The 16,629-nt window shown below is 37.4% G+C and overlaps 1 protein-coding gene across 2 annotated transcripts in view; it reads left to right on the top strand.

Moving 5' to 3' along the window:
• Positions 1 to 16,629, top strand: part of nphp4 (nephronophthisis 4) — a 168,038-nt gene that overhangs the window by 53,935 nt on the left and 97,474 nt on the right. For both annotated transcript variants that reach the window (XM_044117171.1, XM_044117160.1), the window contains exon 8: positions 2,270 to 2,405. In XM_044117171.1, the coding sequence (XP_043973106.1) occupies positions 2,270 to 2,405 (136 nt within the window). The remainder of the gene's footprint in view (positions 1 to 2,269; positions 2,406 to 16,629) is intronic.

Below are 16,629 nucleotides of genomic sequence, written 5' to 3'. Positions count from 1 at the left end.
CATTCTGAAATCTCATAAATATTTTAGGAGTAACTGTTTTTCGTTTAACTGAATTGGTTTTTAACCCCCCTTAGTGCATCGTGTTCTTATGTCTTTTTTATTTTCAATGTGGAAACGTGATTGCGTGTTCCAAATGAGGTTACTAAAAGCACTTTTGAAAATAAGCACACCACAATGTGGAAAAAGATGTTTCATGTTAAAAAATGTTAAAACATGGGTAAATGTTTACCTCTAGAGACATGTTAATGCACAATATAGATATTGCATATAAATGCCTGTTTTATTGTATTTCATGTTTCACATGGAGATCATTTGTAATCTAATGGATTTCACAGGCATATTTATATGGTCTTTACACTTTCCAGCTTTTCAAAAATCTTGTGTATAATGAATGCTGATGTATATTCATGTTTCATATATCTCAATCTATTAAGACGTTAATATTTTCCTGAGCCTTATCACATTTTCTCATTTCAATTTCCCATAATTTTTCACATGTGCAGAATTACATTCATGTGTAATGACCTGTTGTCACAGGTTTTGCACGTGTGAATTTTCTGCATTTTTCCTGGAGGCTCCTCTGATTTGTGGCTGTATTTCTACCAGCTGTCCAGAAACAGCACAACTCCTCTGATGCGTTTTGCATTGCAGCTCACTTTGTTCAGAAAACATGAGCTGTCCCCAGAAACCCACAGTCGCTGCTCTGGAGACGGCACAAACCTCTTGGCTCACACAAATAGAAGTTCCAATTAATGAGTTGTGTGGGCGCATCAGCGAGCCATTAAGGAGCCGGCCTGAAATTTTTTTATTATTTTATTTTATTTTTTCAGAAATATTGGGAGTATGTGTCATGGCAGTCTATTAAATACTGTGTGTAAATCTTACACATTTTCCTACCTACAAATAATAAAACATTTTTTATTATGTTTCTGCTCTGCTTCTTTACAAAATAACAAAAAATTAGAATATTTCTGATAAATATTCTGTTTTGAAGCAGATTTGGAGGTAATGTGGAGGTTCTGGCTTCGCTTGCAAACGTAAAGTTCACGGCTGAAGGTCAAACGGTTCCTTTCCAGTTTTTCCAGCCCTAATTCTGCTGTATTTCATTGCTCGAAGTTTGTCCTTTCTTAATTATACCTACTGTGAATGGCGTTAGGAAATGTGGTTGTGCTGACAGCACTGTCTCCAAAATACCTAATTGGTTGAAAACATAACACTGTTCGCCCACATGCTGTCACTGGACAACCTTACTAGAAACCACTGCATGCACTGAATGTGTGTTCTGACATTTTTCCACACATTCTTGTCAGTGTGAGCGCTCTTATTTAAGCTGTGCCTGTCAGGGTAATTGGCTGGGATATTTTATGCAGTTTTATAAAATAGTAATGCACAAAACAGTAACGTGAAGGATGAAATAATTCCATTTAAAGGTGAGAAAACGGGAATGGCAAAATAGGCTAGGGAACTGCACAAATTCTTGAAAGTGGGTATCCACATCAAAATGTATTGTTTTTTTTTCTCTGCTGCATACCAGACCCTTGGAGAAACTATGATTATGTGTGATGACACGGGTCTCTTACCATAACAAAAATGTATGTACAAACATTTAACTATACAACAAACTCATCAAGATGCTTACCCACAATCTGTGCCTGGCGACTCGTGTTTTATGACCACAATAATCATCGTCTTCTCCATACTAAAAAAAATGTTTTGCACTTCTTTCCTTTTTTTATTTTTTTTATTTTTGAAGATGGAAATGTCTGTTGTAAATCTGGTTTGATATACCTCTATAGTGTAGGCAGTAATTATGGCGTTTGACTCTCACTGGTGCTGTCAGTGACAGCTGACAGTCTGTCTGGCTTGTGTTATGCTGGATGGTTTTAGAAACGGGAGAAAAAGAGGGGGAAACTGACTCAAGAGAGTCTGTGAAGCGAAAGGAAGAAAAGGCACTCGGCCCCACCTCATGACACGCGAGCAATGCACAGTATGCTCCCCCCTCTGGTGTATGCAAACTGTGAATGACGAATACATAGAAAGCCGTTTCATTTCTCACACAGGAGGCAAGTGCTTGCCAGGAAATATTTAGTAAGGGATTGTAAATCTTCCAGCACATTGATTTTCTTTCACTTTTAATGGAAAATATAGCTATAGGAGGAGAAATATTAAAGCCTTTCACATTTTGGAAAAGCATTGTAATTTCTTCATTACCGCCATCACATTTTTCACGCCTACGTTACACATCAATATCTCTTTGCTTTCTCTTTAGCTCTGCAACATCATCACGTCCTCAGATGCTGGGCCTTCGCAGCAGCTTGGAGATCAAAATGGCCAATAATCAGGCTTTGGCAATCGTCTTTCAGCTGGAGTACGTCTTCTCCGCTCCCATAGGCCGAGAGACTATGGTAAGAGGGACACACATGTATTATAGAGTGGGTTAATCCTAAATCCAGATCCTGGCTTGGTATCAACCTCTTCTTGAAATGGGCCCCAGCCAGGAAGTTATCTTTATTGAAAACATCTTTACATGAATAAAAATGAGAAGAAAGAAAACTGTCAAACACTCAAGCATATTTTCACAGTAAAATGTCCAAAAAGATCTGCTCGGAGTTTTAATTATTCTTTCTTCTCGACTTGTTGTGTGAGCTTCCTGTTCGTGCAGATAAGTTTTAAGGAGTTTGAATCCAAACATTTTCGGTGTATGGTTTCAACGATGGGCCCCAAGTCACCATTTACCTCTGAGCTGCTATGATTGGAAGAGTAGATGATATGCTGGTGTTCTGTTATCAATCATTTATTGGTTCTGTAGTACAAGTTTAAATTTCCGAGTTATAAACCAGATTACAATATTTAGAGATGCAATTAACATAATTTCAGATACAACTCTAAGGAGGGGGTTCATTAAATGCCACGGTCTTATTTTTAGATTATCCAGGTAAGAGACTTTCTTCTGCTAAGAGCAGTCTGCTGGAAGCAGTGAGTGACCCTCTGGGCTTTCTGGAAGGACTACATCACAATCACATCCACATTAAGCCAGGAGCCCTCCAATCAGCCTATTATATTTATTACATCTTTTTGCACTGCAGCTGCTGTGCCACGAGGTTCTGTCTGGCTATAACCAAAAATATCTCAACTTGCAACTGAAACAAACAGTCGTGCTTCTGAAAATATAGAAAAAGAAATGATTAACAATAACTGCTCTAAGATCAAGTTGCTTGCACATAGTGATTAGTATGCATAGTGCTCCACTTTAAAAAGGCATCCAGCTTGGGCAGACTGACGCACACCTCCATGTTGTGCATGAGAAACTAAAACTTTTGCGCTGTCAAATAGACTGACTTGACAAGAGAGGAAGAGGGGAAAAGTGTGAGCAGTGGCTCCTTTTCTTGAGTCCTTTTTAACTATACTAACTTAATATAGTAAACAGTTATGCAGTAAAAATTACAAATATACAGAATTATTGAGATAATTTGGTTTTAAATTAGAATAAGAATTTATTCTTTGTCACTGTACACATGTACAATAAGGGATTTTTGGTGTTGTGTTCGTTTCTGCAATGTCTGTAATATTGTTTTTATTGTATTGTTTGCGCTGTGAACCACAGGACGAATACTCTACTACGGTAAGAACTAATGGAGATTCTTTAAAAAACTGTAATCTGTATGTACTAACCTTAGTTAGATACAGATATTTTATGGATATTCACTTTGTTCTGCAGTATTAAATTAAGCTGGAGTTCATTTAGGTTTTTTGGTCATATAAGTTGAACAACCCAGTGATGGAGAGATCCACGTTGGCAACATGTCCTGGTAAAATAAGTCGATACTAAACAGCTGCTCCCAGCATTACAAAATACACAAAAAGACTGCGGTAATTATGTGTGTGGGTGAGCCCTCAACACATTCTGAGGCTAAGCTCCTACTATCTTACCGAGTACAGCCCTGTATACAATGAAGGGTCAATAGGACAGCAATTAACAGCAGCAGAAAAACAAGCAGCCACAATGTCACCTGGATGACATGGTGCATCAGTATTAATATAATAACTAATGTCTTTTCTTACCATGGCAACCTGTGGACATTCTGTGTGTGTATTTATAAGGTTGTTTGTTTCATAAAGTTTAAAATATTCTGTGAGCCTGCTGACTCAGAATGGATAATAATTAGACAAAGTGACAAAGTTACACCATCTAGCTTATTCTAGTCTGAGAAACATAATACAGTTTAAGTATGGAGTTATGCTAGGGTCTGTGAATATCTAGTCTATTCCTAAGAAGATCATTGGGAATAATGATCAAGTCAGAATTAAACACTGATTCCAAGTTGGCTAAGGAGATATTGCTGGATTTGAGGCTCAGTGACTAGCGTTGGTTAAAGTAGAGAAGGACATAGATGTCTGCTCTAAAACTTACATCAGTCTGTCAATCAATGTTGAGAGATTTCACTCAAAAATGTTGCCACTGGTTATGAATCCAAAATGAGAAAATTACCAACCAACTCAAGTTATGCTGCCACAGGGTGTAAAACCTGTGACTTCACTGCTGGTTTTGAAATATCCTCTTCTGTTGCCAGCAGTGGCTTTTATGATGCTCATTAGCTTTACTGTGGGTGTTCATGATCCCCATAGTTAAACAAGCACAAAATAACATTTTAGGTTTTTACACTGACACTTCCATTGCAACTAGCGTTTAAATTTTTATATTTTTTTTTTACATACAGTCTCTTCATATAAAATATATTCATGCTTTTGCAGAAACTTTTTCCCCCCCCTTTTTTTTTTTTTTAAACGTTCACCTAAGTTCAAAAATTCCAATAAACCTGTTGAAATAATAAAGTTGCTATCTGGATCATCTCAGAATAGCAACAGATCCTCACCCACTCTCTACTCCACCACATTCACCTTCTCTACCATGCAATTCTGAATGTTTGATGAAGTGAAAAATACTTTAAAAAGTGCAGAATACTTTCTATTTGTGGCGATGTCTTGTGGATGTTTTTAGTGCACGCTGATACATCCGCATGCAAGTTATCGCGTGTTTCTCCAGACGTTGGTTGTTCACTGATAAGGATTTTCTCTCGTGCTTCCTCCTAAAAGACAGAAGCGCAGCTGCCGAACTTCATCTTGCAGTAAGACTCTCATATGATAATATCAGCTGATGGCTACAGCTTTATGCTCTGTGACTTTGGCAGCCAAGAACAGCATGATGAGGCAGCGTACTTGTGCATGCCCTGTCTCAGCTGTCAGAGATGCGACACTTCAAGAGTGTTGAAGTGGTACTGAGTTAAGGTGTGCCTTCAGGAAAGTCAGCCGAGCTCTGCCAACTAGATTTCAGACCATTTGATGACAGTAAATATGGATGATCATGCTGGATAGTTGTCACAAACTTTACTAAGACTTTTTGAACGTTTCCAAGACTTGGAGTTGTTCTCTCAGTTGGAAATCAAGCAGCATATAAATGTTTTTTTTTTCCTCTTTTGACATTTCAGTTATTGATTGATTGATTGACTGATTTTAGTACTTAGAAAACATCATAAAAGTCGTTGATTAAGTGCACCAAGTAAAAAAATAAATCTATTTGGTGTTATTTATGTATTTATGAGCACTTAAAAAAGGTTTTTGCATTGGTTGAACAACAAATTATGGTTTTAATATTGCTTATAGAGATTAAATTAAATTTAAGCTTCCAAAAAAGAGTTTTAGAGTAATAGAAAGCACCATGCACCGTCTGTGTTTTCACTGAATATTCTATGATTAACACTTGTCTGGGACTAAGTTTTGTGTTTGACATAATGCCTGATAGATGAGTATTTTGCCAGAAAATTTCGCCAACATTTCCAGACTATTTGACATCTTCTGTGGTAGAGTAGGGCTACTTTGTGTCATATGTTATCTATAACTCTGAGTGAACAAAGATAATGTGGAATTCCTCTACATTAGACGAAGAATTTAATATTTAAAGTTTTCCCCTAACATGTAAATATTAAAACTTCGCTTACCAAAGATTTACTGTTGATACACAATGTTTTATTTCTGTCTGTAATATCAATGAGTCATTATTTTCTTAAACCTATGCAAAAAAATAATTTTTGTTATTCTTTTTACAAAACATTTTATGGTGGAACTAAGGCACCTTTTAGTTGTCTCCATGTGTTTTGTGATAACACCAATGCAGCAAGAAGGGTTGAGATCGTTCTGCCTCTGTTTCCCCCCTTTCTGTCCAAAACAGTTTGTCGTATTCCTGCATCTGCTGACTTTTATAGGGGCAAGTCGTCTCCACAATTGGAGTGAGTGACTTGGTGATGATGTGTCATCAGCCAGCAGCAGAAATTTCAATCTAAACAACATTCAGAATTTAAATTTGAGTCTCAGCCAACAATATCATTCCTACAGTGAATTCTTCAGCTATTGTGAACACTGTTGACACAGGTTTTGGTCTAACATTGATGCAGCACTACATCGCCTGTTATTCTGTTGTGCCACTGTTGGGCTGTGTGGAATAACACACTATTTACTTGGGCTTTGTCTAAGGCCAAAATGGTCTGTCGTTTGTAATTATCTGATGAAAATCTTTTGCAAAAGAGTCCCAAAAACCAAGATTAAAGATCAGCACTCCAATAGACTTGTTGAAGCTAAAAACTGGGCGATATGGCTGAAAGATAAAATCTCAGTTTTTTTCTTTTAATACAAAATTTGAATTCTGATTTTAATGAATTTATATTGTATTTTTCTCACTTTTTTTCCCTTAAAATACAAATGATGAAAAATGTCTTAAAACTTCCTTTTACTTTAATTCCTTCTGTGAGTTGACCTGAACTCAAAGCCAAAATAAATATAAATTGTATAAATTACTTGTTAAAAAAGATGGGAGTTCTTGTGTGGGCTAGTATCATGCTGAACTATGGAAACTCAAACTACTGGCTCAAATATAGTGAAAACAGGTCAGATTATCAGAAAATATTGTTATAAATATGAATATATCCATTTCATTGCACGCTAATCTTTTAAACATGTGCAGCCATTTGGATATCGATTATGGAATTAAAAGATGCAAACATTATCTATTAATGAACACTACTTGAATGAAAATTCCAAACAAAGAATAAAATTCAGATCATGTAAAACTAATATTATCTAGTACCATTTTTTTTCTCCAGCAAAAACTACAACTGCGACAGAATTTGTGCCACAGCTGCAAAGTTTCTCCCTTCTTCAGTGCCAAATCACAGTCATTCCACTCTAAAAGTTGACAGATGTGCTCCTGTGCTGCTCAAGATTAAACTCATGATTACCCTCCTCCACACCGAACAGTTTTCTTATAGCAGACCCAAGTCTGCAGCCCACAGCGGTAGTTGATATGTCTTTTGGAGTTTGTAGTGACATAAATCATGGGCCAACAAATGCAGTCTGCTGTCAATCAATACATGTGCTCAATACGTGGCTTGTACTACCCCCGAAGTATGAAAAACAGAGAAAATCCATGCAGAACTTTCTAATTGGCATGAATCCGGCAGGGCAGAATTGGTTAAAGCTGCTCTAGTGGAGAAGCACATACAATGTTCCAAGGACCAAAACTAAAAAAAAAAACAACCCAAAAAAACGGAGCACTATTTTGTCTTTCATGTTTTTGCTGCTGATCTCTGGAACCAACAGATATGCAGAAACTGTTGCTGTTCCTTTAAATCAAGTGTGAAAGCACTGCATTTACTACAGCTTAAGATTCAAAGGCTATCAGTTCATTTTATTTTGCTTTTGCTGCTCATTTGTCGAAATCAATACTTTTTTCTTTTCATGTAATGCCAGATTTTTTTTAAAATGTATTTTTCTTTACTTCCTCTAATTTTCTGTGAAGTACATTTAATTACCTTGTGCGCGAATATTGTTATACAAATAAAAAATGGTGCCTTACCTTAGAAATGTGTGCATAAAGATATTTATTTAGGTCTCACAGTAAACTTTTGTACTTGCTTCTCCCATGCTGCTCCGGCTTTCATTTTTAACTTCAACACTAGATGGCGCTGTTTGGTGCAACATTGACAACCGTCTTGTGTTGAACTGTAGTGGCATTACAGGTGCGGTCTGCCTTGTTTTTGCTCTTTCCTCAGATTAAATAGACTTATGTCTTTTGATGTTTTCTGAGGGGGCTAAGGTGGTTGTGAAGAGAGGAAAAGTAGTTTGCTGAAATCCCTTTTCACTCTCAAAACATTACCACTGCAATACAGAGGCAATCACCCTGTGCTCTCAGAGTGCCTGGATGCTTCGTCCGTGCTGTGTTGAAAGCCAGCCAGCCTCTCACTGTAAGGCAAAGCACAAGAATGCCCTCCTTTTTTTTTTTTTAAAATACAAAATTGTATTGCCATCGTTGCCTGAGGTTATGTAGAAATAAACTCTTGTGGTGTCGTCATTTTTCTTCTTTCCCACTTAGCAATGTGCAACCAGAGTTGGCTGTTTGGTTGGTCCCTCTGCCATGTCTCTAAGTGTCGTCCTTGATCTCTCAAAATCTTTAAGCTATACTTTTATTTCACATTCCTTGCAGCAATCAGAGGGGATGAAGAATAACGATTTTAATGAAGTTGGCTGGAGAGAAAAAATGGAGAGGGTATATTCCTGATAGGCTGCTCTCCTACTGTGTCTGTGGCTGATAAACTTCAAGTAATCAACTTCTCTTGAGGTCAAACGCACTAGGTCCACTTCCTGCCTTTTACCTTCACAATGTTGCTCTACTTTGTGATTTGGTGTTTAACTTTTTTATTTTCCTTTCATCAGTGGTCCTATTGAGTTTCGTTGCAGACGATTTGACTTGACGGTTTGCACTCTTCGTCCTTCACTATTCACTGCAGCACATTGTTCCACATCAGTCCACTGCCTGCATCAGAAGAGACCTGAATATGGGTTTACAGCAGGTCACCAACCAGAATGAACTACTGTAATGAACAGTGTCAACCTGAAATGCACAAAGTGCTGCAGCATTTACATGTTTCTTTGTCAACACCTCTATATCACACAGGGTTCTTTAGCGGGACTCTTTACAACTTGAGTGCTTGAGTTGGTAATTCAGCCATTTGATTCAGGTGTGGTGGACGCATATCCAGACTCTACAGTATGCCAGCCCTCGAGGACCAGAGTTTGACACCCCTGCTGTGGGATCTGAAGAGAGCTTGAAGGTGTGATGCATCTATCTATGACAGACGGTCAGGATGACCAGCTTGCCTCAAGATTTCAGTCAAAAACACACTGAGGCTGCTGGAGTGCAGGATGTCAAATGACGCATTTTATTTTTGCTGTTAAAATGCAGTAGTGCTGAAGTGCAATGAGACAGAAGACATCACTGGACTTCAGGCAGTTACTTTCTTCAGTGGCAGTGGCACTTGAATAGAATAAAACCAAGAAGATGCTGAACGCCTTCGAAGTTTCCTTTAAACATTTGCAATGGGAGATGTCCCACACATTTTATGCAAAGAACATTATATTGCCATTGTTGTACTTAACTTGATACCTACAGTGATTCTGCGATGCTTACCTTTTGTATGAAGGCTCACATGGTGAATAATCAGAGGTTAGATGCAGCCTAGAAAAGAGTTTTTCTGTTTGGCTACATGAGAAACCTATTTCATGTAAGACACTATATCTAGTCATTCAGAAAATGACTTAAAGCTCTTCTTTCTGAAGGGGATTCTGCAGGTATTGGGCCATGGGGTGCTGTTAAAGAAAATTATACCTTTTAGCACGTCTTGCACTTAGTTATTTACTCAAAAGTTTTTGTAAGAACCTTCTATATTATGACAGATTGTGAGAAGACTTGGATCACTGACAAGTGATGTTAGGAAATGGCAGCTTTCCTAATTATGTCCCGTCAGCATCAACTTATCCTCACCTTAACTTCATCTCAGGCATCTCTTCCCTGCTGCTTGCTGTTTGCTGTCTCTCTCCAGCCTCTGTAAGCTTGGCACTGTTCACCTACTGAGCCATGCAAAACAGTCACATACTGTACAATTTAATACAGCACGATGGGGCATATTGTTGCCTGTCTTCTTCTGCTGACAAGCACTAGCTCATCACTAATGGGTGGGCTGGTCCAGAGGAAATTGAGGATGAAGGCGCTGACGGCCTGCATGACTTTGTCCTTTTCCAAAGAATCAATCTGTCATGAGGGTGAAGAAAGCAGCAGTCATCCAAAACACTGACATGAGGGTTGAGTGATTGTTCTTTGGTTGAAGTTGTAAAGAAAAGACACACAGAGGATAAATGGGTGAGGAGAATCAAAGTTAAGGCTTTATCGAAAGGAGGTAGTTGGATTCATGTTTCCAGTGTCTTCTGCTCTTACCCCAGAGACACTGCTAGATGTGAGTCACCTTCTTGGAACAGTAATTGGCAACCCTCCCAAGCTGTTACATGATATCAAACCTAAATTACTAAAAAAAGGGATGTTGACAGTTCTGATATGCGTCATGTACTGAAATAGGTTCTCCGTTTGTGTAACTGGGCCAGCACAGAACGGCTAATGAAAGCGTCGCCTTCCTCACTTTTTCATGTTGTGCAACCTTTAACCCTGACTCAGCCTGGTGAGTGGCACAGTTGATTACCGAGCGTCTGAGGAAGTGTAGCCATTAATGCTTGACCTTTAAACAAACTCACTGTTTTGCCCTTTACTGAGCTCTCATCTGGATACATGCAGAGGCAGAACTGAATCTGGCAGCAGGCTCTTTCTTTCCTCTGTACAAAGTATTGTACAGTATTATAAAGAAAACAACGTCGTCTGGAAGAGAAAAGGTCTGACTTGGGTGGCATTTATGATGTTGAGTAAAAAAGTGGCAAGGAAAACTTGATATAAGATTGTGGTACTATGTTTATTTCTTGAATGCATCATTTTTATACATGATATTTTTTATGATTTTAATATTTTTTAAATGTAGCATAACATTTATTCTAATTTGTTTTTTTTTTTACTTGGATTTGTTTGTTGTCATCACAAAACAATCCTAAATTGAAAAATCCATTTTCTCTTCTGCATAAATGACAGAATGACTTAATGACAAGGATTGATATGAGGGATGCAGCAAATACAGTGACTTGATTCATCAAATGACACATTTTATTGAAAAAACTTCATTAGATTTATTACAGGACCACAGCGGTCGGAATGATTTGGATTTCTTCTGCTTCATAGCTGATTGTAGCTTCTTTGTCGTCCAACTTCTTTTCGATCGGGTAAGCCTTTTTTGCTTAACATTTGGTTTGACTGTATATATAATTTTATATCTTCAATAAAATTAACAAATCAGTTCTGGATTAACACAAGACAGGAATTTGAGACACCAATTTATTTATCAACATTGTATATTTGGCATTTTTATGAAATATGCCCAAACAATCATGATGCCGTCCTCTACCAGTGAGGAAAATGTCAAAACATTTCATGCTATATTTCAAGGATCCCGCTACTTGCTTCATAAGCGGTGGAGAAGAGAAAAATGAGGACTAAAATGTAGTTTTGCCTTTGGACAGCAGCTGAGGCTGATTAACAGAGGTGATATGGAGCTTATCAGACATTTTCAGTTTCCTATCTTCTTAATTATGTCTTGAGAGAGAGAGATAGGGCTGAAGAGAGCATATTTCCTCAAATGTGGACAATAAGGTCATTTATAGTGCAATAAACAGAGGAATTTTAGTTAGTAGTAACTTGATTTATAGTGCAGGTTGCACCCAAAATAAAGCAACTCTTTGGTGTTTAATCAGCAAAACTTTTAATAAAAATTAGACCATTTCCATATGTTTTATAATGCAGTCTCTATTCTCATTTTAATTTTTAGATGAGCTCTGTAGATTATTTTTCTCTGGTTTATTGAACCTATGCATCAATGCTTTTTTAAAATATTAATGGCTTCAGTTGCCACTAATTTTGCTCCAGCTCCTACTAATTTTGAATGAATGAGAAAGTATTTTCCTCCCCACATATTTCAACTGGTTATCATTTTGATGTCACAGACATGTTTCAAGACCTAAAAGTTTCCCCACAGAGATTATATCGGTAAACCCAAAAGAATTTTTCAAAAGATGAGTACTGTTAGAGAATTTTCGGAATTATCATTTTGTTTTTACTTTAGGTGAAATTCAGTCTAATTAAAGTGTTCTCTTCCCTTATATGTGTATTTTCTGACGTGGAGGTCAGGATGTCTGTTTATCTTCATGTGAGCAGTTGAGTAGTTTTCTAGTTGATTAGGTTACATGTTGATTAGGCTACACGTTTACAACCTCTGTTCTTTTTACGACCTCTGCCCCTTTGACTGTTTTGACTGTTTTTCTTTGACAATAAAACAGGAGCTCGCGTAAAAGGAAATCAGAACTCTCTTTGTAAGCAGCTTGGAGAAGCTGTTTCGGAGACTTCTCCTTTTGCTAAAGCTTTGTCATAAAATTCATATTACGTGTCTGTAGTTCTTTTATTTAGGTATATAGGAAAAATACCCATCAAGTACCGGTACATTAATTAGGAAAGAAAGTTATCCAAATCAACTTGGTCAAATGTGGAAAAACTAATTGCCCCTAACTGCTGGTTGTTCCACAACAACTGCAGCAACAACTTCCATCAACCGTTTATGATTACTAAACGGTTAAGAAAAATAATTATCTTCCGTCACTATGGAGGAGGTTTGGCTCGCTCTTCTTCAAAGAATATTGTTAATGCAGTCACCTTGTAGCATTTTAAGGCGATGACAGAGCACCTGAGTTGTGTTTAAATGTGGACTTTGACTAGACCACACCAAAGCATTAATTCAATTTTTTTTGTCATTTAGCGGGGGACTCATTAGAGTGCTTTGGGTCATTGTCTTGCTTGATAACCCCATTGTGGTCAACTGGGACATATTCCTGGAGGAGGCCACTAGACAACCCTCAATACGTTCTTCTGCCATTCCGTATTCAACTTCCTCTCTCCTGAACAAAGTCTGTGAAGGAGTTACCGCTGCCACTAACTATATGTACTCTGTTTTTCATCTATTGGACTTTAAGACATTCTCTGGAGGCCATATCTGTCTGTCAATAGGGTGTATAATATATACAGTCTAAACGCACATACACACACACACACACACACACACACACACATATATATATATATATATATATATATATATATATATATAGGTTTTAATGATAATGGTGACTGTGATCAGTGTTTTCTTGATAATTGTTGAGGGATTGCCTCTGATCGCATCTCCCTTTTGACAATATCCTGCTTGATCTGTCCTGAAGATCCAAGAATTTCTCTAGATATTCTCTTAGCCTTAATCTTTAGCTTGGGACATAAGTGCTACACTCTTACTGACTGTTCAAAGAGGTGTTTCTTTTATTGCCTTGCGGCTGTCAGGTTTGATGGAACTGTCAGATCTTATCTGATTTCTTGTAAACGAAATCATTACGAGCTTCAAAAGTTTAGTGATTTAAAAAAAAAAAAACTGTTCAGACATGCTGTAGAAAGTGTCACCTTAAACAGTAGGTAGAAAACTTTGAGTGTTTAATCAGCCGACTCCCTGACTTCTCCACCTAATGTCACAGCAATATACTTCAATCACAAAAATGACAAAAAACATATATTTTGGACAGAAAAATCTAATTTTAATGGGTTGTTTAGTTTAATATTTGCATTAGCTTGTATTGTAATGACAAATTAATTTTTCCTATCAGTCAGTCTACAACAGGCATCGACTGATAGCAGTCCAATACTGAACTAACTCAGCTGCTTTAAAGAAATATTACACTGCATTGTACTTATTGCACTTCACTCAATATTCTCTAACATGACTAATTCAGTTCAGAAAGCTGGTCAAATGTCCTGACAGCACATTACCTAAAACATGTAGAACCTTAAATTGCATTTTTAATGAAATATCAGACTCAGACTGTTTAGTTTAGAGCATGGCTAAATTTAAAAAGATTTATTCGTGCTTTGGTATATCTGAAAGTTAATTTGAGTCATAACCCTTTCCTCAGGGGTTCCAGTTGTTCAAGTTAATTTGTACATTTATTTTTTTATTTTTATTTTTTTATAAATACCCAACAGCATAAGGATTTTAACTGAAACTAGAGGTGATATTGACTTAATTTACATTGAGAAAAAAACCTTTTCCAAATTGAGCTCTACACAGAAAAAAAGAAAAACATCTTAATAATGTTTTTATTTCTCTATCTGAGATGTCAGTGCAAAGGGGATGGAAGAGAAACAGTATGTGGAGCAGAAGGTAGGAACAAGGCTGGCAGCAGCAGGGTTTATTAAAGGTGTCAGTGTACAGCCTCTCCTTGGTGCCACGGAGACTCTTGTTTGGGTTTTAATTGGCTCACAGGCGGTACATGTTGTATAGATTGTTGTGTGTTTTTCCCATGACTGCCTCTAAGTGGCTATATGTGTGTCGCTTCTCTGTGTGCCTGAAGGGTTGTGCGGTGTTTGGTAAATTAATGTGAATCTGCCAAAGCTTTTAGCAATCAAACACTCATTAAAATGTTTGTGCCACAATGACACTATCCCCAGAACACACAGAAAACACCCCTCGATGTTTGGTGCCGCTAAGGTCATTGCTACCTTCGTTGTTACGCAGACATGAATCCTCTCACTGGTGTGAAGCTAACTTTTTACGAAACCAGTTAAATATTTGTTTTTGTTCTGATATGAAATGTCATACAAATGTTAATTAAATGTTAATCAAACATCTTAAGAAAAATAATGTCACGAGGACTTAGAAGTGATATATACATGGCCTGATTAGTGGCCTTTTCTGGAGTTCATTCTTCCCTGGAGACGCCTTTTCCTTTCTCCCCATGAGAAGAGACGTTGAAGATGAGGCAAGGGAGGCTATGTGCCACAGACGCATTATTTTGCCTGCCTAATTAAAATGAATGTCAGTTCTTCCCCCGCCGAGAAGTGCATCAATCTCCCCCCGCGATAGGCCCGGGGTGAGTCTTACCCTGTCAGTGCCTGCCAGCAGTGCCATCCTTTTCCAGATGAATGTGGCGCCCTGGCAACCGGAGAGGCGATTGGTGATGATGTTTGAACATCTAATCATTGTCTTGTGAGTTCAAACTCAAACTTAGACCCTGCTGTCTATGTAAAGCAGCTTCAGCGAGGAAAGCAAGGGTTTTGATTAAACACAGTTACCAAATGAGGCGCTAAGAGCCACTTTAAACCTGAAGCAGCTGCAGCAGGCCTATTTAAGTTATGCTTTTTTATACGCCCTCTTATATCTAGAGCAGAATAGCCAAGTCTTTGACGGTGTATGAAACAATCCATGTGTTCAATCAAATACCTTTGCAGGACTATTTTTAGAGAAAGAAAATGAAGTGTCTTTGCCTGGCAACAGTATTTGGACAGTTGGTAGTTATGAATTTACGTATTATCACAAACTCATAGTGATCAACATTTTTATCACAATGGGAATGAGGAATGATTTGCCACTTTGATGAGGGATTAATAGCCATCTGACCATTACTTTATTGCTTTTATGTAACAATACCAATATTTCTGAGCAAATCTAGATGGAAATGTGTAACTCCTATTGGTCTGCTTTTGTAGATTGTTGTATAAAAAGGACAAGAAAGAAACAGTGGTTTACATCTATTAACATTTGCACATTTTATCACATAGCAACTACAAACTTAATTTTTTAAAATTGCAATTATAGATATTTCTAACACAGAGTAGGGCATTCTTGTGGAAAGCAAATTTAACTTTGGAAACTTTTAACTATTTTTCCAAACATGAATGCTGCATAACTGCCCCAGTTATAGATTTTCCTTGGAATGAGTGGGATGTCATTAGCAGGTGCACATTTTAGAGTGCGAGCCAGCCCACAGCATGCCTCTTGTGCTTCATGTTATCCTGCTTCTTCTGTGTTCTTTCTCCTGCATCGTTTTTCTGGCTTCTTCTGTACCCGGATGGCAAAGCTGCCGACTTAAAGGTGTTCACTTCCAGAGCTATCTAAGAGGTATGAGCAGTTAAAAAATGTGCAGTACTTTTATGCACTGCATCTCCTAACAGATCTGTCATAAGCACTCCATTAACTCTGTGGAATTATATTCTTTATTAATATTTTTCCTAGCATTTTAAAATGCAGGTAGAAGTAAATCCTTATGAGCTTATATCTTTTTAATTTTAGGCCCAGAGAAAGAAACTGGATTTCTACCAGCACTTCATGTTTGTTTTTTTGTTTATGAAGAACTCCAGTAATGCCAACATTCTGCATTTTTGACCCAATCTGGAATCATCTAGGTCCTTCACTTAACCCATGATAGAAGTTGTTTGCACTTTAAAAAATTACTGTAAATAAAAAAAAAAACTCCCATAACAACTGGTTATTTATGGTTTCATCATGCAATGCTTCTAGCTATGTTGTAACACACGTTACATATTTTGGTCAACACTGTTAGACTTTTACAGTACCTTACTGGCAACTTACTGGCAATTGTGTAGGAATCAAATGCCATTTATAAATAATCATTAAAATCATATTAAAAAGCCTAAAGTAAAGTCAGAGTATGCAAGATAGGAGGAAAAGACAATAAAATAATAAACATTTGGTAAAATGCTTACCTAGTTGGAAGTCCTCTATTCAAATTCAGCGAGTCGTTCGAGGAAGGTGGTGATCC

This window comes from Gambusia affinis, linkage group LG01 (genome assembly GCF_019740435.1).
Source record: "Gambusia affinis linkage group LG01, SWU_Gaff_1.0, whole genome shotgun sequence".
Classification (NCBI taxonomy): Eukaryota; Metazoa; Chordata; class Actinopteri; order Cyprinodontiformes; family Poeciliidae; genus Gambusia; species Gambusia affinis.
The sequence above is the reverse complement of the archived record's forward strand: the minus strand, read 5'-3'. Positions and strand labels throughout refer to the sequence as shown.